General features: G+C 41.4%; 2 protein-coding genes across 5 annotated transcripts; both read left to right on the top strand.

Moving 5' to 3' along the window:
- The first annotated feature begins 271 nt into the window (after nucleotides 1-271).
- Nucleotides 272-8,254, top strand: LOC137254862 (E3 ubiquitin-protein ligase TRIM45-like). 4 transcript variants are annotated; one of them, XM_067792557.1, is made up of 5 exons: nucleotides 272-353; nucleotides 435-545; nucleotides 2,432-3,803; nucleotides 5,407-5,448; nucleotides 5,733-8,254. In XM_067792557.1, exons 3-5 carry the CDS (start codon nucleotides 2,636-2,638, stop codon nucleotides 6,362-6,364), a joined length of 1,842 nt encoding a protein of 613 aa, XP_067648658.1. In that variant the 5' UTR covers nucleotides 272-353; nucleotides 435-545; nucleotides 2,432-2,635; the 3' UTR covers nucleotides 6,365-8,254. The 4 variants fall into 4 exon arrangements, with proteins under 4 accessions (XP_067648658.1, XP_067648659.1, XP_067648660.1 ...); XM_067792558.1 differs by having other exon boundaries at nucleotides 2,630-3,803; nucleotides 5,733-6,443; XM_067792559.1 differs by lacking the exon at nucleotides 435-545 and having other exon boundaries at nucleotides 317-353; nucleotides 2,630-3,803.
- A 1,876-nt stretch (nucleotides 8,255-10,130) lies between these two features.
- LOC137283963 (chitin deacetylase 8-like) lies at nucleotides 10,131-12,583 on the top strand. Its single transcript, XM_067815635.1, has one exon. It carries the CDS (start codon nucleotides 10,215-10,217, stop codon nucleotides 11,346-11,348), a length of 1,134 nt encoding a protein of 377 aa, XP_067671736.1. The 5' UTR covers nucleotides 10,131-10,214; the 3' UTR covers nucleotides 11,349-12,583.
- Nucleotides 12,584-21,147: the final 8,564 nt, after the last annotated feature.

Here is a 21,147-nt window from a genome sequence, read left to right as displayed (position 1 = left end):
GCAGTATGAATTCTCATGAGCTTTTTTCAGCTTTTACAGGTCTTTGAGAAGCTCTATGAGAAGTGAGGTGACAAGGGGCGGGTTGCACAGTTCACCCCACAGATTTTCTGGCTGCACTATTGTGATAAAGGTTGTATTTGTCACAAGCCGCATGGCGTGATGCAAATGCACTGTTTGCAGCTGACCTACATATCCGTTGCTGTAAAACTGCACATCTATTTCAGTTATTCATACCATTATCCTCAAAATGAAACTAGCTGCTGCGCATGTGCAGATGGTGTAGGACGGGTTGTGCATGTATACGTGTATGTAAACACCCAACTTATATCCAGCTCTACTGTAGTTCCCGAAAGGTAAGAAGCATCTGATGTTGATAATATAATTTCATTAGGAATCAAACAACGTTTTGGCTGTTTCCGATTTTATGTTTACAGGTTGGTGTCAATTTCTGGTTACTTCCTGGCTGCTACCGACAGCTGAATGACATAGGTCGCCTTGGTTTGTTTGGTGTCTAACACTGCACACGACAACATTCCAACGATCTTGTAAGTTACCTGATTCAACAAGGATGGGTTGTTCAAGATCAGTTTTGCTTCTTTCACTTCTCTTTGTTTCCGTAAGCTGTCTTTTGATCTGGTTTACTGCAGATTTTCTGTATGAGTGGTACTTTAATTTTTTCTTCTGAATATTGCGTGACTACCAGCAGGTAGAACGTACAGGTCACCCTAGTCTTCTGTCAAAGATTGTTTGACATATGAAGGTTCATTGTAGTTATTTAAACAAAAAGAAACAGCAACCAGCAAGTGTGACAAGTGCATTCTAAAATAAACAAAGCTTACAAATTAATGCAAATCACTACAAAGGTATTACAGAGGCCGTGTAATACAAAATCAGTAATGAAAGCAGTAAGGTCTGTTATAGTAATATTTTACTCACTGCAACAATGGTCAAGTGTTTGAATATCCATGTTAAGATATGATCTTCTTGAACTATCTTGTAGTTTAATATGTAATATGAGATGCAAGGCATCACCTTATATACCCACACAAATGCTACCTGGCCGTTCTGTTATGTTCTCTGCATCAGATGAGGGTTGTAGTGCATTCCAAACCTCCGTCCAAATATAGCATAGCTCTAAACATAGAGCTCACCACTGCCCCTTACCACATATAAACAGTACAATGTACACTGAACTGCAAAAAAATCACTCTTTTTTAAATTGGTAATCAGTTTAATTAAAATACATGTAAGTAACATAAGTATCGGAAAGATTTCAATATTGACATGTTTGATCATCAATACAATCAAGACAATTACAAGTCAAAATGACGACAGGTGGCGCGACAGTGCGATCCGAATGTCAAGAACGTATATGGTCTCCTTGAACGTTGACAACAACGTTGCATCGTCTGTACGTAGAGTAGATGAGACGGTTGATGCAGGCCATAGGGACTTAAGCCCAGACTTAATGATACGCCGGAGAGAGTTCAGCTGCAATTGTCGGCCTTGGTCATTGAACCTCCTTTGAATCTCGTCCCACAAGTTTTCTATCGGGTTGAAGTCTGGGCTGAGGGCAGGCCAAGGAACAGTTTGTATGCCGTGTTGACGGAGAAGGTGTCTAGTTGCTCTGGCGGTATGGGCACGCGCATTGTCTTGATGGAAGATGTCGTTTGTATGACGACCAAAATGTGGCTCGACGAAGTGTCTAAGTGCTTGATCTGTGTAGCGAGCAGATCTTACACCATTTCCTCTACCAGAACCAATTTTCTGGAACACCATAGTTTGTGATTCAGAGCAGTAGCATCCCATACCATTATGCTCGGACCTCATCACTATTCTCTTTTTAGGACAAAATCATTGGCAAAAAACTCCCCGCTTCCTCGCCACACTCTGACTCAGCCATCGAGACACAATATCGACTTTCGCCGGAGTTGACCACAGTTCGCTACTCTCGGTGACATTAATTCCGATGATGTGTAGCCCACTGGAGACGAGCACAACGATGTCGAACAGTGAGGGTCGGACTCCAGTAAAGCCTGCGACATCTGACGTTTCTCTGCCCCCAACGCCTTCGCCGGCGCTGACTGCTCTCTGGTGATTGCCAGTGGCTGTCCGTGCAGTTTCCATAGCCCTAGCAAAACGATTTTGCAGGTGTGGGTATGGTAGACAATCTGCCGATTCTGCCTCAGCGTTGTCGCAGGCGGTCTTCCACTGCAAGGACGGTCGGCTGTGCTTCCATTGGCCTGGACAAGTTGCTGCAGGCGGTATATTGTTCGAACATGAACAGAAATATGATTTGCAACAAGTCTTGCAGTCTGACCAGCATTTAGTCTTCCTAAAGTTTGATCCCTCTCTTCCCTTGATAATCATTGCATGTCGCACTACTTTAGTACTTGCGTTTTGACGACATGTTTTTTTGTATCAAATGCAGATTATGGAAGCAAAATTCCTTGACCACCGGCTACGAAACAGGTCCAGCTAACATATAAAAAGTGAAAAAAAATAATTAAAATTAAGATGAAACATACCTGGCAAAATTTGTAGTGACGGGGTCTTTTTGCGGTTCAGTATAAATGGCAAGGAACAAGGAACGCTGCCTCATAACAAAGATCATTATGTCATTTGCCAGACAAACATGTCGGACCTTATCTCAGTGGCGGCGATCAAGGACCTTCTGACAGAGTGTCCAATATGCACAGAACACTTTGACGACTCTACACGAATTCCTCGTCGTATGCCATGCTGTGTCCAGTCCATATGCCAGCCCTGTCTGGAAACCTACAGTGGAGGCAATACAACTATATCCTGCCCCATATGTCGACATCAGCATAACCTCCCTGGTGGAGTGACATCCCTGCCCAAAGAGACGGTCATCCTGAAGACTCTGGACTACCTCAAGATCCAGAAAGGTCTTCGTCTTCCATGTACAGACTGTCCTGACAAGGAAACAGCTCAAGCCCAGTGTGACAACTGTGGGGTATTTCTCTGTTCAGTCTGCCTGACCGCCCACAAGAGGAACGTAACAACAAAGACACACACAATAGTTACCTTTGATGAGATGAAGGGGCGACCTGTGCAGAGTTTCCGTCGTCGACATCAGTGTAGTCAACACCAGCAGCCTCTACAGTTCTACTGCCACACTTGTTCCAAGGTCGTCTGTGTGTCATGCACTGTCGTAGATCACGATAAAGGGAAGGGACATAAGGTTGCGTCTGTGGATGAGGCACACCAAGAACTGTCCAAATCCACAGAAGACATTTTCGCAAAGATGTATGTCAAGCCAGAGACACTGGACAAAACAGAGGCAAAATTAATGCAGAATCTAGAGAACATCGAAATGTCCAAGAGGGTTGCCACAGATGATATCAACAAAACTTTTGACAATCTGATCAATGAACTGAAGCAACGGAGGTCGGTCCTGTTGTCAGATGTGGAACGTAAATCTGCTCAGAATCTTAAGCTGACAGAGGATGCACTGGAATCAAAGAGAGATTTGCAGGCAAGAATAAAACTTTCCATTGAATACGCAAAACAAATGAGAAGTAAAGCTGACATGATAGAGGATCTTCAGGTGACGGCTTCTTCAGCTGCCTCTTTGAGCACAATGTTGGAGAAGGAAAATGCATTCCTTGTCAGGGCTGGTGTGAACTTTGTCGAGGCAAACATACATCATCTTCGTGACAGTATCAAAGCAGTTGGAATGATCAGGTCAGTCACGTTCTCCCCAACAGACAGACCGAACACTCTTCCAGATTCTGAAGCATACAATGCCATCGTACTGGAACCAGCAGAGTGTCCGGCAGGTAAGTAATAGAAAATCACTTCATCACTTGCTCATATGATTATGATGGTGTCACAGCATACTGTGAGTGGGGGTTTAGTGTGGGTGTTTAGAGCTGGTGGTTAGGGTGAATGAGTGAGTGGATGTGTTTGGGGGTTTTTGGGTGGGTGGATGAGTGAGTGAATGAGTGCTTAGAGTGGAAAGTTGGGGCTGGCGGTTAGGATGGGTGAGTTAGTGAGTGGTTGGTTAGGATAGGTACTTAGATTGGGTTGGTGAGTGAGTGAGTGAGTTGTAGTCTCAACGGCAATATTTCAGTCATATTTTGACAAATTAAAAATTCACAAATAATGCCTAGAATCACTAGAATATCACAGATACAGAATTAAAGCTAGTAGTGTAACTGTAAAATTAAACAAGCATCAAAAAGGGCTATAGATCACCAGCAGCTGAAGGTAGGTCACCATACTAGGGACCATGGGGATATACAGTACCTTTGATACATGCATGGACCCTAGTTTGATTTACACCATCTCATCAGCCACTTGCAGTTGTAGGTAAAATGTAATCGTGAGTGGTTAGGGAGGCTCGTAAGAGTGGATGGGTGTTTTAGTGAGTGGTTTGGTATTTGGATGAATGCGTGGTTGGGTGAGTGGTTTGAGTGGATGGCTGTTTTAGTGAGTGGGTGAGTGAATTAATGTATCTAGTCACATCGGCAATAGTTCAACAATATCATGACAAATTACAAGTTCATCATAAATGCAATTAAATTATGAAAAACCTTTCGAAACAACAGAATATAATAAAACGAGATCACTAGCAGCTGAAAGTCACCATTCTAGGGACTATGGGGCTTATAGTACCTTTGAAAAGTACCTGCACGGAAACTGTGTGTTCGATTGGTATGAGTGTTGGTTGGTTGGTTGCCTGCGTGGCTGGTTGGGTGGTTGGGTGAGTGAGTGAGCATCCATGCACATGATCACCATTTAGTTTCGTCAGTGTTAACAAGTATGCGTGTTCCATTTCTTACTGTACCATCACCTTTAATAGTATAAATAGACCTTGACAGCAAATATCCCACAGTCAGGTCCACAAAGAAGTATTTGAAGATTTTAAAGACCTTTGACTCCCAATTTTCGTGATACAAAGGTGATGCAACCATTCCCACCAACTTATCCATGCGACAGTTTCATAGTTTAAGCAAATAGATATTGAAAGTTATGAACGAGTGACGATAAGTGTCACTGGCATGTGGGCTGTGCTTATATCTTGCTAGATGGAAAACGTAACAGCTGTTGATTGCTTGCCGAATGTGAATAGATGATTCGCTGAGTCACAACATACTGACGGCCAGTCCATTTTTATCCCTTAGTGTTGGGCGCCAGACATCCAGTACAAATTTGAACGTGCATGTTGCATGACACAAACAGGAATCAGTCCGCTAATTTTCCCAAGATAATTCTCTCCACTCTCGGGCCATTTTCTCCTGCGCCAGTGCACCGCAGAAGTGATTATAATTTGTTTTGCAAAGCCATCTGGTTCGAAAAGGCTATGTGGGGGCTGTGGTACCAGTGCCGTAAAGTATATATGATACTGTGGAGATATTACATGTCTTACGTTTTTTTCAGCGATGGAGATGGACCTGAAGTTGTGTAAAGGGGAGATAACTTGTGAGTAGTTCTGGATGAGGGCATCGTGTCCCTGGTGAGGCGTCAAATGGGTTTCTGTGTCACATTTGTCAATACATCACTCGAGTGTGATATTTATAACAATAAATTGACCCAGTTTATTTTCGTGGAAGTAAGTTCGTTGTTTGAATCATTTAATTACATCTGTTTGATCTCCATATTTGTTTTTTTTCTTCGTCTATAATATCAATACATCTTCGTTCACTGCAATGGAATTGATTTGAATTAATGGTTTGAATTAGTTATGAATGGTATTCTTTACACAGGCCCAATGCTTGAATGGGACCCAGGAACAGCTTGGCGTGGTATAAGCGTATCTGGGCAGGTAGTCACCAACACTCCACCAACTACCCCTTCTCCTGATACAGGATGCCAGATACAAGAAATGCCATCAGTTCTGGCTTCCAGACCTCTGATGGTCCGAAAGAACCCCGGTCAACAGTGCATCTATCAACTAAACCTTGAGTTCACTGTGAAAGAAAATGTACCAGAGAAGTGTATGATGCTAGAAACTGCTCTCACCCCCACCCCTGTGGACACTCCTTTCAATCAACGCACTGGGCTGAGCGTACGGTTTGTTGCATGCGACAAACACAAGCAGCAGCTGTGTCTTTGGGTTGCCTACAATAACACCATCCTCAGCGACATCCCACTCACCAAGAACAGAGCCGGCCAGTCTTATGACCTACGACTGTGTTTATTACTGAATGGAGCAAACAATAAACTGTCAGTCATCAATGCCGCTGATTACACAGTGTACACCGCTGTTACAGATGTAGATTTTGACAGACCTATGTGGGTCATGATGAATTTGTGTTATCCCGGCACTGCACATGTAAGAGGAGAACTGATATCAGGCCACAACGTGACAGGATCCTTTAACGACTACAGACGGTAGATAGGACTTCATCATCAGCATGACAACCTGCATCTACAATACAGATGCCGGTCTCTGAACCCAGGCCTTACGTTGGTTGCCTGAAGTTCTTGGGTATATTCCACAAGCATGTAATCTGCAACAGATACGAGCATTGCAGTAATCATTCATGGTTTTACAACTAAGGTATTTTGGTAGAAGAAAACAAAGTGTGAAGTGCAACATGTTTAGCTATGATTCTGCACACATTACACATTAGGGTGTTATCTGGATAAGAATTAATCCGATTTACTGACAGATATGTTTTTAATGGAACAACTATTGCCATTCATTGTAGGTTTGTGTTTGTGAAGAGCTGGCCCATTCATGGTTGAATATTACTCAACGCAAAATGGTTTATGGTTTAAATTTTCTTAAGCAACTAGATTTCTTTTTACCTATATGCCATTTTCACTTAGAACACAACAATAGTGTCATGTGAATTTGTTAAAGTCTGAAGTAATGCGTGATGTTTTTTCGCATGGCACAGAGCGCTTGACCCCATTAAAGTTCGTTGCTGATTTACTAACAGTGTTAGTGGACCAATTCGCCTTACATACTGGGATGTATATACAAATGTTACCACCCATTGTACTTTTGTACCCTCAATGACACTATCTATATCCAACTACTGGAATATAAATACTCATTTTTAGCATGTTAACATCCGCTGTGTCTTTTGTATCCTCAATGAGACAATACTATCTATATCCAACTACTGGCATATAAATACACATGTTTAACACATCTTTTGTATTCTTACTGACACAACACTATCTGTATCAAACTACTGGCATATAAATACTCATTTTTAGCATGTTAACATCCGCTGTGTCTTTTGTATCCTCAATGAGACAATACTATCTATATCCAACTACTGGCATATAAATACACATGTTTAACACATCTTTTGTATTCTTACTGACACAACACTATCTGTATCAAACTACTGGCATATAAATACTCATTTTTAGCATGTTAACACCCGCTGTATCTTTTGTATCCTCAATGACACAACACTATCTATATTCAACTACTGGTATATAAATACACATGTTTAACACATCCTCTGTATTCTCAACACTGTCTGCACCAAACTACTGGAATATATTCTCATGTTTAACATGTTAACACCCACTCTATATGTCGAATCCTCAATGGCACAACACTATCTATATCAAACTACTGGGATATAAATGCTCATATTTATTACGTTAACATATGCTGTACCTTTTGTATCCTCAGTGACACAACACTATCTGCATCAAACTACTGCAGTGGGATATATTTGCATGTTAACATCGTTCGCATCCTCAGTGACACAAATGTATTGATAATATATGGCCATTTGAATTGTAATAAGTGGTTACAGGCATTATGATGAGTGACAGATTTGATAAATAAAGTCATGCGTTAGTTGGGGCCCTAAACTTATATTTTAGTTTGAAGCGACTACTCCCTTGTCTATTTTTCGGCCGACGATGTCTGGGGACTGGTGACGTCTCATACCTTTTAGGGTCATTTGTTTGTGTATTTTTTCTTGAAATTTCAAGATACTAACTCTGTCAGTTTTGTGCAGAATTTATGTCCTCTAAAAATTAAGAACGTTGTTTAACAAACTATCATCAAAATATTGACATAGTTCATTGTTTAATTTGTTAGTGTAAGCAAGGTGCAAAGCGAGGAACAGCCAGGTGTACGAGAAGCACGGAGACAAGTGTGGACACATTTATCTCCATCCTTTCTCGCACACCTGGCTGCCCCTCTCTTTTTACTAAATATATTTACTCTAATGATACCAGCAATTATAATTTTGATGTGATCGCAATGCATTATTATATTTGTAATAAACGGAAGCTTATTTCTCCCACAGACCTTATGCTGAGTTTGGATGAACATGTAGCTCCAAGAAATATTATTATGACTAAAACACACATAGTGAGTGAGCTAATGTAGTTTTACACCGCTTTTGGAAACATTTAAGCAATACCACGCTGGGACCACCACAATGAAACGCACATGAAACGTGATGAATGTAAACGTGGCGAGTACATGGGCGTTCCTCTTTATATATGAGGACATAGATTGCCCCCGGGGCCTGTCTTTGTTGCAATACAGAAATATCTGGTTGTTCGCTTCAGGTCGCTCAGTGTTTAACTGAGGTCGTTTACATATTCTTTACTGTTACATCTAAGCAACTCTGAGTGACCTCTGTCTCTACCAAGGCGGACCCCGTTGGTTGTTCCTCTCTGTGTTTCCGTCTCTCTCCCCCACCCCCACCCTTCCCCATTTTCTCTCTTGTCTATCACGGGGAGGACCCCGTTAGTTGTTTCCCTGCGTGTGTCTCTCCCTCTGTCAGTCTGTCTGTCTCCCCCTCTCGCCCCCCCCTCCCTCTCTCTCTCTCTCTCTCTGTATATGTGGAAATGCCCTTGTTAACCTTTGTGACAGCCTACCGTGACATTGTGTATGTCATCCTTCGAGTGATTGTAGCGAATAGATAGGCTTTGTGTAATTACTACAGAGGATTGGCCGTGGGGTAAGATTAATGAGTATTGTGGGAGAGGAAGGGTTCATGTCGTGGGATGTCAGAGATGGTTGGTTGGTGTGACGAGTGGCGTATTGCGTGTGGGACATCTCTGCATGTTCATCTTAAGTGGACAATCAGCCTCCTCAAATCCACGGGGAAATATAGATGTGACATCACCATGATGAATGATGATGGTGAAGATGATGCGATATGATGGATGATGTTGATGGTGGCGATGATGTTGAGGATGATATTGCTGCTGAAAATACCGAATATGATGTGAGTGAGTGGGTAAATATTTAACGTCACATCGGCAATACTTCAGCCATACCGTGACGAGAACCATCTAGAAATTAAACCACAATAAATATATACAGTGTAAATCTGTCGTCAACGGACAGTAAAATGCAAGAATATCGCAGTTTTGGTTCCAAATGTAACAAAATCCATTACTGCAAAAACCAATACAAAATACAAACAGGCTATTCCTGCAACTGAAGGTTGATCACCGTACTAAGGACCATGGGGACATACAGTATGCGTTATATTGTGTATATGGGAACTGAACTGATGATGATGATGATGATGATGATGACGATGAATGTGATGTGATAGTGAGAAACAGAATGATATATGTTTCGTGATCTTTACCTTACATAACTGAATTACAAACAGATAGTGCAACGTGTATCGTTTTCACGAACACAAATGAAGGAAAGATACAATCAGTAGATATACTTATAGTCAAGATAATGCCACATTGAAAACTCTGACATACTCAAGATATCCGCAACAAATCCACTCTACAATATCTGTCCCAGAGTGTCCCTCACACTGACAACGCTCCGGGGCTCTGTCAATCTACCCAACATGACAACACTTTGACTCTACATCTATCCATCTGCACAGCTGATTGAAACATAACACCATGTTAAAAGTCAAATAAAGGATGAACCTGTGAGAAACTAAATACATCTACGACTTCCGATGACCGGTCGGTCCCTTGTACAATTTATCGTGATGAACGTAAAGCAGCAAGCAGATTTATTAATTGCCTACATGGGACTACTATGTACCTCAGTACAGGATGATCCGATGAACACGAACCAAGCCTAGGGCATTACTTCATGACATCAATAACGCCCTTATAGTCATGTCACAGGAACATATCTCCGAATGCACCGGTAGCAATAAATACAAACCGCCCAGACGGTTGAACGTCTTACGCATGGATTTTACAGCCGTGGGTATACTGTGAATAACCCACGAGAGTGTTTGAAAACAATTTCACTTCTTCATGTGAAAATGTTTTCGAAGTTTCGGGATAGTTTCTACAAAACAAGCCTGTTGTGGATATTTGCAGCGTTGTGCCACGGTTCTCAGTCTAGTACCGAACAATGTGTTCAAGATTCAAACTGTCGTCTGCCTCAGTGTTTCTGTCTGAATTCGTCTGCTCCACCAAATCGCTTCGCGGCTGAGGACATTCCACAAATAGTTGTGTTTGCGTTTGACGGATCTGTGAACAAGGCAAGCTACGTGTATTACAAACATTTCTTTTCGAAAATTTACAGAAATCCCAATTCGTGTCCCATCCGAGCGACCCTTTTCACGAAGAACAGGTATACCAACCACAGCATGGTACGTGAACTCTACCGACACGGTCTGGAGATAGCTGGGAACAGCGTGACGGGTAAGCTACCCATCTCTTTCTGGAGGGAAGCAAATAGAGAGGAGCTGCTGGGTGAAATTATCAAAAACAGACAACAGTTATCAGAAAAGGCGGGAATCCCTCTCAAAGAGATTCGAGGATGGAGAAGTCCTCATATTCAACCCACGGGCGATATACAGTTCAAGATACTACAACAGAGTGGGTTTGAGTACGACTCGAGTCTGTACGTTCAGAGGCGGTCTCTTGAGGACGATATATCTTGGCCTGGAACTCTACAACATGGGTGGCCGTTGCCATGTGAGACGAAGCCCTGCCCCAGCAGCAACTATACGTTATGGGAGATCCCCGTTATAGCGCTACTGGACCACAAGCTGAAATACCCTTGCATGACAGTAGGTGGGTGTATCGTTAAACCGGAAACAGAATCGGACGCTTTTCAGCTTTTGTGGAGGAACTTTTATAACTTCTACAGGAGTAAAAAGATTCCGTTTATTGTTAACATGAAGCCAGGGTGGTTGAATACCGATTATCATTACTCGGCTTTGGATAGGTTTATTTTGTCCCTTCTGGATTTGAACGACGTGTACATCGTCACGATGCATCAGTTGGTTCAGTGGATGAAGAACCCAACGAATCTGACCGCTATTCATGAGTTCAAACCCTGGAAGTGTCCCGGTGCGTTGGGGTCCGGAGTTTCTGTGAATCTCAGTGCGCTTGCTGTTCTTGGAGTTTCCGTGCTGGGATATGTATTTGTCGCCGCTTGGAACTGAAAATGTGTGTGTGCACGATAGTGTTCATCGCAATGTTTATAGCGGTGTTCACAGTGATGTTCATGGTATTCTTCGTCCTAATGTTCATAATTGTTTTGAAAGTGATGTTCACGACAGGTGTTCATCGCGGTGTACATAGCGGTGTTTCACCACAGTATTCACCATGATGTTCGAAGTGGTGTTCACAGTGATATTCACGCCGTTCTTCATCATGATGGTCAAACTGTTGTTTACAGCATCATTCATTACGTTGTTCATTGTAAAAGAATGTTCATTATAGAGTCGAAAGCTATGTCCATTGTAGTATTTTGTTCATAAAGTACTGTCGTTATCAGAAATAAAGTGTTTACACAACTGCAAAATAAGCTTCGGCCTAACTAGGCGTTCAGTGGGATGCGTAAGAGGATATCCAGAAAAGCACGTTCGCTCGTAAAAGCGAGCAAAACATTGACACCAACCCTTTAGCTGATGAAAACGATAGATCAGATTGTAGATGGCAGTTAGATTCGCTCAACCAAGAACGACGACGGACTCCTGGCATGAAGGCACTAGGGGTCATCTCACACATGGTTTGTCCTTTTTCATGTGTGTTGAATATGTCTCATCTGTTGTTTAACATCTGTACGTGTCTTTCTTTTATAAAGTCTACGTTGGGATTCGTGAAAGTGTATGATATCTGGTAACCATAGAAAAAAACATCCTAGTACGTGTCTCAAAATCTATTCTAGGTGGCATGGCCACCCGAAGATCGACATGACAGGATATTATTTGTAATTTGTTATAAAATGCAGTGTACTTCCCTAGTTTGATCCCCTAAAGGATTTTCATATCTTAGCGGATATCTCTATCCCTCAGCCAGACCCAAACCATCGTCTGCGACACCTGTCCTGGTCCAACTCCCACTCACCCCACCCCCGCTTTCCCCTACCTGTTTCTTTTTATTGTGACAATTAACCTCCATGGTAGCTACATTATTAATAGTTTCAGCATGAAAGTTATTATTTTTTACGTCAGCTATAGTTTATAATGAAGCTAAGCCTAATAACAAAATGGGCATTTAAAAAGTGCCTTTTATAATACAATATCATCGCGCACTAATTTGCATAAGGCCATGGTCTGTTCCAAGTAAGCTGCTTTGGACGTTAACCGCAGTGCCTACATTTCTGCACTGTTCTCTCCCCAGTTAAGTCCTTTTTTACGTGACCTATCTCCTTGCCACAAAGACTGTTGTTGGACCGAACTTAAGGTAACAGATATTTCGCACTTTCACATTTCAACTACATAAATTGAAGAGATTAATGTGAAAGAAAGCATTTTTTCTATTTCCGACAGTTCTTTAGTGATGTTCACATCTTTGCTCATTGCTGTGTTTACATTAGTGCTACATTTATGTTCACATTTATGTTTACATCAATGTTCACTTCAGTGTTTACGTAAATGTTCTCCTGATGTTCACAGAGATAGTCACGTCTGTTTGCATTGATGTTTACGGCATTGTTTACATTGGTGTTAACGTCATTGTTTACATTGGTATATACATTGATGTTCATCGTGCTGTTTACGGCAGTGTTTACAATAGCGTTCATGGTGATGTTTACAATGATGTTCACAACAGTGTTTACATAGATGTTCATTGCCATGTTTATTGGGGTGTTCCCGACATTGCTTGGAAACGTGTTCACAGCAGATCCTTTTTGCCAACGTTTTGTGCTCATTAAGAATTTCTTATGACGGATGATTGTATTAAGGACCCCTTTTCGCTTTTTGTCGAATTTACGGAATCAAGGCGAACCAGCCAGGAAAAAATATTTCCATACCTCGAACCGCATTCGCAAGGGAATGCCAAAATTAAACATTTTTTCAAGCTTTTGAGAATGAGATTCCCAAATACCATCAGCCATTTCAGTGACAGGGGGACAGGTTTTTTGCGAGTCAGCGGCGTTCTGACGACGTCAGGGGTCATTTGAAGAGCATTCTGGACGTTCTGGCTGTTTTCAGGGTGTATTCGAGGTACAATCGAGCCGTATTCCAACTTCAGTCAAAACATTCCGATACATCTGAAGCACATTCCACATGAAGTCCAGGGGTACTCGAGATACATTCCGACTCACCCGAGGCGCATTCGATTCATTCTGACTGGATTTGGAAGTGGCTTGTCTTCTTATCATTCCTCAAATGTATTCAGAATGCTTAGAATGCAGTTCGAATGCAGTAAGAATACTTAAAATGCAGTAAGGAGGCCTAGAATGCAGTTCGAACCCACCCCATGTCGTTTTTCCACTTCAAATGTACCGCGAAAGTTTTGGACGTGTTCAAAACATACGGGCATGTCACACGAATTCACCCAAATAGTTGGAATACATTCGGAGTGCAGTTGGATGTTTTAGAATACAGTTCCAATTTCCAGGAATCTTCAGAAATCTTCATTCCGGCAGCATTCCGGCACTCATTTCGCCTCAAGTGTGAATGGGGTATTAAATGGGATATCCACGTCACTGACTAGCCTAAGGAACGCATTTAAAATATTTTCACCAAAACAATCAATTTCCTCATAATATAAATAAATATTGAATCGTTTGTGACCGGATCGCAATTGTTTTCAACAAGTTCCCATTTATGAATGCTTCATTTTAACATTAGACAAACTGGGGCAAACGGCAGCCAAGATTTGTTTGATTCATTTTGATCAAACACTGAGTTGGAAAATCGGTGTTATACAAATTAATTATCAATTGTTATTAACATTTTCCATTCATAAAACTTATTATTTTAAAAGGATAGAATTATCTATTAACACTTCATTTATTTGTTTATTAACATTTTAAACAAAAGATAACGTTTGTAATCACTGACCCTTTGTAATGAACTGATTTTGATTATGTAAGTGCTATAGATGCCTTTCATCTGTGACATGCTTTGTTAAATATCTAACATGCTCCGGGGCGTGACTGTCAAGTAATAGAAATACCCACTCGTTAGAGGTCACTGTGACCTAGTATAACATTCACTAATGTGTTTTTAACGTGGTGGTAAATGACACTTACCGTAGATATAGGACGGCAGGACGCCTCGGTGGTCCAGTGGGTTTGCCCCGGACCGTTGAAGGCTGGTGGTTCGATACCTAGCCACGTCATAGTAGAACCAAACATCAAGATCAATGTCAAATACATCTGGAATTCGTCTTTTCCACCTGAAGCTCGGGTCTTAAATGGATATTTTTGACATAATGCTTTATTTTGTCCTCTCTGTATTGTTCAGGGATTTTAAGATCCATTTAGACGAAAGGGAATGAGTAAATGAGTAAATTTGAAGCTTAATGCAACACTCCAGCAAAACTCACGACATGGTACATCAGAAATGGGCTTCACATATTGTATCCATGTGAGGAATCAAACCCGAATACTTGCTAATTCGGGTCAACTGCCAGGTCGATGCTCAACTTATCCTTGTTTGCCATTAGTGTTTGATAGGTAGACATCAACGCAGATGCTGTGTACACATATCTATCAACATGCAAAGGTTATCTTGCAAATGGGGTCGGAGTGATCGTCTAGTGGTTAAAGCGTTCACCCTTCACGTCGAAGATCCATGTTCGAGTCCACGTGTGAGTACAATATGTGAAGCCCATTTCTGGTCCCCCACCGTGATATTGCTGTAATATTGGTAAAAGCTAAAGCATGTTTGGACGTGTAGTTTAGAGCTACAATACACTCCAAGTTAATGATGTCCACCAAATGTAGTATGACATATGGTATACTTATATTACACTTTCTTGGTAAAGTACCAATTCTAGTACTTTTAGGGGTTCAGTCCAATCCGGGATTCAAACCCGCACCTTCAGAGTCATGCACCTAATCGCCAGCACAAAAATGTTAGTTGGACAACTGCGGACTGGATCGGCTCCCACGGCCCAAAGCTACGATTACACAATGTCAATTTAGTAAGTGTTCAGACGATATATTTGTTACATTTGGGATTACACTTAAGTACAAATTCTAGTACTTTCTTGGTTGACTTCCGGATGGGAATTTGTACTTTACTAAGAAAAAGTACTCCCAAATATAACACATGTTACGTTAAAACCATTTACCAAAATAGCATTGTGTAATGACACATCGTCTGTGATAAGCATATGGACGGCAAAGGTTATCCTCGTTCATGGAAGGATGAAGACCAAAGCCATCTCTACCATCTGAAAACAGATGTAGCTATTCAGAACTTCACTCCAAGCAAAATTGGCACATTACGACTTTAATCGTATGATTTTAGTTTTACTCAGCTTTATGAGCATCGATCTACACAACTGGGAGACGACAAGCGTGGTTTGCTGAGGATCAAATCTAACCCGGATCTTCAAGGGCGTGCTCTAGCAGGGCACTTGTGAGCCGGTGGCGACCAGGATGTAAAATATACATGTATATATCCCATATAATCTATAGTCAGGAGGAAACCGATACAAGAACAATGCCGCGTGCGGCGTAGAGCAAACCAACAACAACTACGAATGCATCTCTGCTGATTGACAGATGCACGCTCATTCTTGGCATTTCTCTCTCTCTCTCTCTCTCTCTGACTCTCTCTCTCTCTCTTAATTCGGGCCTCACGGTGAATTATTATACGCAAGCTAATGTAGTTAAATGAGCAAAAGTACGCAAGGTATTATAGACCTATTGGGTTTTAAGAGATTCTTTTTGCCTCATCTGCAGCTCTGCGAAGCAACACACACACACACACACACACACACACACACACACACACACACACACACAGAGAGAGACACACAGAGGGAGATATAAAGGAACGCATGTGTTTTCATGTCATCTCTTATTTTTTTCCCTCGTATATACATGTATAACATAAAATGAGATACTGGCATCCATAACTAATATACCAGCAGGTTATGCTGAAGCCAGCAAATAATAATTTCGTGTCATGAATGTCTTTTGGTATGTCTTTAACGTCACATTGGCAATATGCTATGTATGTGTGTATGCTTGTGTAAAATGATATTACAGGTAATGCCTATTTCGTACTTTTGACATTAAACCTACGCATCACATACATGTATCCTAAGAGATCCTTGAGATGACAAGACGTATGACAGGTATGGGGCGGTGTGGTAGTTAAAACGTTTCCTCTTCACACCGAACACCCGGGGTCGATTCCCACATGGGTACAATGTGTGAAGCCCATTTCAGGTGTTACCGACATAATATTACTGGAATATTGCTTACCATTGCGTAAACCTAAACTTACTCACTCATGCTGGTGATAATTGCTATTTTAGCGATTCTACGAGTGTTTCTTGTAAACGTATTTGAACCGCATCGCTCGGAGATAATGCAGATAACTCACTGGGGTATACAGTCAGTAGTTTCATTGTGATCAAAAGCATCTGAATTCTGCTGCTGCTTCACAGGACTTGAACTGAAACTTCCGAAGGAAATATAATTACCTCAAAAAACAGTTATGACTAAGAACTATTTTGTTTTTCGTTATATAACCCTCTGCTTAATTCCTTTGTTACGGTTAATAATTTGCCGTGACAAAAGGTGTAAGAAATCCCCTGTGAACCAGTGAATATAGCACTGACAAGTCTATAATATTCAATATTATGTATTGACCAAAGAGCAAGATATAATGATTCACAATAGAGGTTTCTACAGCTGAATCAAATCTATAGTAATGGGTCACAAATATAATATCAACTCACCAAAGTCGTTAGTAGTTCTACTGATTTTTTCACAGCAAACGGTCTGTCTTGGATGTAGATCGAACGTTGGCGAAGAGGCAGACACATGTAGATAGGCCGAATGATGATACAACTCCAGTGTAACTCTGAGTGTAATTCCGTGTGCGTGCGTGTGTGTGTGCGCGGACAACACAACAGCCAGCCTTATATAGACACAGTCATTGATTCTTGAGCATTCCTGCGAAGTATGGCAGCTTCGCGATTGGCCTCGTGTTTACCAACAGTCAAAACACATACCAAAGGGAGGCAACTCTAAAGTGCTACCTTAAAGGCGTGCCGTTAAAACACTATTACCGATTATACGAAATGTGACCCATGATAACTATCACTCAAAACTCTAAACATTGTGACCCAATAATAACTATCACTCAAAACTCTAAACATTGTGACCCAATAATAACTATCACTCAAAACTTTAAACGTTGTGACCCAATAATAACTATAACTCAAAACTCTAAATATTGTGACCCAATAATAACTATCACTCAAAACTCTAAACATTGTGACCTATAATAACTATCACTCAAAACTCTAAACATTGTGACCCAATAATAACTATCACTCAAAACACTAAACACTGTGACCCAATAATAACTATCACTCAAAACTCTAAACACTGTGACCCAATAATAACTATCACTCAAAACTCTAAACACTGTGACCCAATAATAACTGTCACTCAAACTCTAAACATTGTGACCCAATAATAACTATCACTCAAAACTCTAAACACTGTGACCCAATAATAACTATCACTCAAAACTCTAAACACTGTGACCCAATAATAACTATCACTCAAAACTCTAAACACTGTGACCCAATAATAACTATCACTCAAAACTCTAAACATTGTGACCCAATAATAACTATCACTTCTCCAATAATAATACAAATTACAGAAAACGCACTTTCGTAACACTTTGATGAATTGATGATAGTGTTCGAATCTTTTATTGGCTTCACACAAACATTATTGATAACACCAAGAGTTGTTATTATATTAGACATACATTCTTGTAAACGCACTCGTGATGGTCCGGGGTAGAATTGATCTTCAGTGACTCAATAGACATGCTTGTAAGAAGCGACTGACGGGATCGGGTGGTCAGGCTCGCTGACTTGGTTGATACATGTCATCGGTTCTCCATTGCGCATATCGATGTTCATGCTGCTGATCACTGGAGTCTTTGTTCCAGATTCGATTATTTGCAGACAGCCGCCATAACTAAACTCGCTCACTCTTGAAACCGATCAACACTTGGCAGTACAGCCAGTGATGGACATGAAACACGGTTTTGCATTTACTGTTTTCTTTGCCCCTTTGTCCCAACCCAGACAGTTGATGGGACTTCTCCCAGGAAGCGGTGCTTTATCTCAAATAGGTTGTCCACTACATTACACACAGGGTCAGAAGGGCTCTGTCCCTGGCGGCAGCCAACCAAAGTCATGCCAGTCACTTAAGGTATAAAACCTGTGGGTCATACTAAATCTACGCAAGGTACCAAGCACAATGTTGAATAAGACGTTTTGGTGCAAGGCGCCTTACCCTGAAGGAAACAAATAAATTGTTATAATATAAATGATTTTTAAAATAAAAGCGACACGGTCACACCAACGACCCTGTTGAATTCCGCGACTCAAACGATGCCCTATGTGTTAGAGGACGCTGAAAACTAAGCAGAAGTTATCTTACTGTGAATAAACACCCAAGCATCCATCAGTATAGTTTTAGCTTCCAGTTGTTAGCGAGTTAATGTTGTTAAGTGAATGAAACTCACATAAAATATATTGCTTGGTTAAGTTTTCAGCACACACACACACACACACACACACACACACACACAAAATGAAGAAACGAAACTGACAGGTACTCCGAACCACGGAATAATCCCATTTACCTCTGGTAGTTAATGTCTTCCATTTGAACTCAATTGTACCCACTTCACCTATGTTGTGTGGGTTTTAACACCATTTTAAGAGGTTGTGTTGATATTCCATCATCCTTTACTTCTCGTTTACAATATAGATAGGACAACCCCATTCGTTGCTGTCTGTATGTGAACACTGTGTTATGTCTCGCTACGAAACCAACATTTTCGGAACCCCTGCTCTGCTGGTCTGTGAGAACGCTCTTGTACTTCTGCAAAGGATTCTCTATACGGCGTTGGCTCAGTCCTTTAGAACTTATTTTGAATCGTTCCCCTTGATCGTCTTGTTGGAGAACGTACGTTTTTGAATTCAGACATATCATTTGGTAACCTTGTGATTCTAACTTAAACAACCCAGGTGTTTTCTAGTCGCGCTGAACATGCCTCTCGCAACACGTCCTAGGGAGAAAGTGAATGTTCGCATCGGCTGTCACATCATCCTGATTACAGAACCCCTTTAACATGGTATAGTATTCGCTCCGTTTCTGAGGTTTGATAACATCATCAAGAGACTTACCATGGATAGCGAAATACAGTGAATCTGTATCCATTTGTAAAAGTTCAAAATCAGCTCTTTCCACGAAAGCGTCCAAGAAATCATAATAGAACTCCAACATACGTTGTTTGACGTACTGCAGGATAAAGAATCCTAACACGAGTGGGAGATCTATCGTGATGCGTCTCTTAGCAACCACAACCTCAAAGTCCTCGGTGTTTAATTGACACAAGGACACAAACAGGGGATCGTTTACCACTGTTGTAGCATTGTCATTACCACTAACATACCGACAGTTCATGTGCTTCGATTTGTCGAGGAGAACGCCGCCATAACCAGCATTTCCTATGAGTTTAAAAGTCGGTGTCAGCATCAGCCATTCTCCGTGCGTGAGTGACTTTATCCGTGAAGTTTTTAAAGCAGTCTTTTTTCCCGTACTCGACTGCTTGATGAACTCTGGTTATCACTAATCCATGTTCCATGTACCATTTTAGTAATGGTGATGCTAACAACACCCTCCTCGCTGCCATTCCACCTACGAGTAGAATCCTATCCTTTGTGCTCAGTGATTGTCTGGACACATATTCTTGCATATGACGTCCTATACAGGAGTGAGGTACCTTACATGTTACAAACAGTGGTGACATCTCTGAAAAGTGATCGTACAAATCCGCGGGCACGTGAATGTCGACTTCCACCAACCCAAAGAAGCTGTCCTTGCGCACACCCTTTTTCATATGGGTAAATTCACACTCCCAGACAGACACAAGACTATACCCAGCCTTCTTTATGTACTCTTCCTTCTCTCGTGTCCTTCGAAGACATGCCTCAGCTTTCTCCAGTAGCGACGGCTTTGTTCGCATGCGTTCACCCACACAACAACCCAGTTTCGAACACCCATGCCAATAGCATCCATTGTACTCGTAACAGGTGTTTGTTTGCGAATGATAACCATCAACTAGGTAGGGTCCTACCCGCTTTTCAGTGCCAGTGTTCATCTTGTGCGCTAAGTGTATATTCTCAGTATAAGCCAACCAGTCTAACCAGTCATAAGATGCTGTATATTTTTCACACGACTTTACGGCGGCGAACTTCCTACCATCTGGTGTTGGTAACCACCTAATGTAATGGGATACTGGTAGTTCTTGAGCTAAACAATAAAGGTACAACGCGTTGCTGTCCAACCCAATTATATTACCACACACTCTGTTTGCATCACCACGCAGATAGGTCTTTCCTGTTTGGTGGAAGCGAGTAAACAACAGAGAGGGTCCACCACATATACCTTGCTTCACAGTCTCGTATAAGTCACTGTCCTTTTGGTCGAATAAGGAGAACCCAGTACCAGAATCTTTAGCTGTCTTAAACAAGAGTTTTCGTGCAACACCGGGTATAGAAATAGCCTCTTTGAAGATGTCCACTTTTATTTCCTTCCAATAGAAATCTTTTAAACGTGATATTGCTGACACACCGGGTTCGACATCGAGGTTGTTGTACCAAATCAACAGATCTCTTAAGGTTTTCATATTATTTTCCTTCCACACCATCCTCAGGTAGGTATAGTTGTCTTCAATGGAGGGGGGAACACGCTTGAGCTTCAGTGCTGACAGCGTTTCTGCTACA

The sequence above is a fragment of the Haliotis asinina genome, chromosome 1 (genome assembly GCF_037392515.1).
Source record: "Haliotis asinina isolate JCU_RB_2024 chromosome 1, JCU_Hal_asi_v2, whole genome shotgun sequence".
NCBI classification, from domain to species: domain Eukaryota; kingdom Metazoa; phylum Mollusca; class Gastropoda; order Lepetellida; family Haliotidae; genus Haliotis; species Haliotis asinina.
This window is presented reverse-complemented; position numbering and strand designations above follow the sequence as displayed.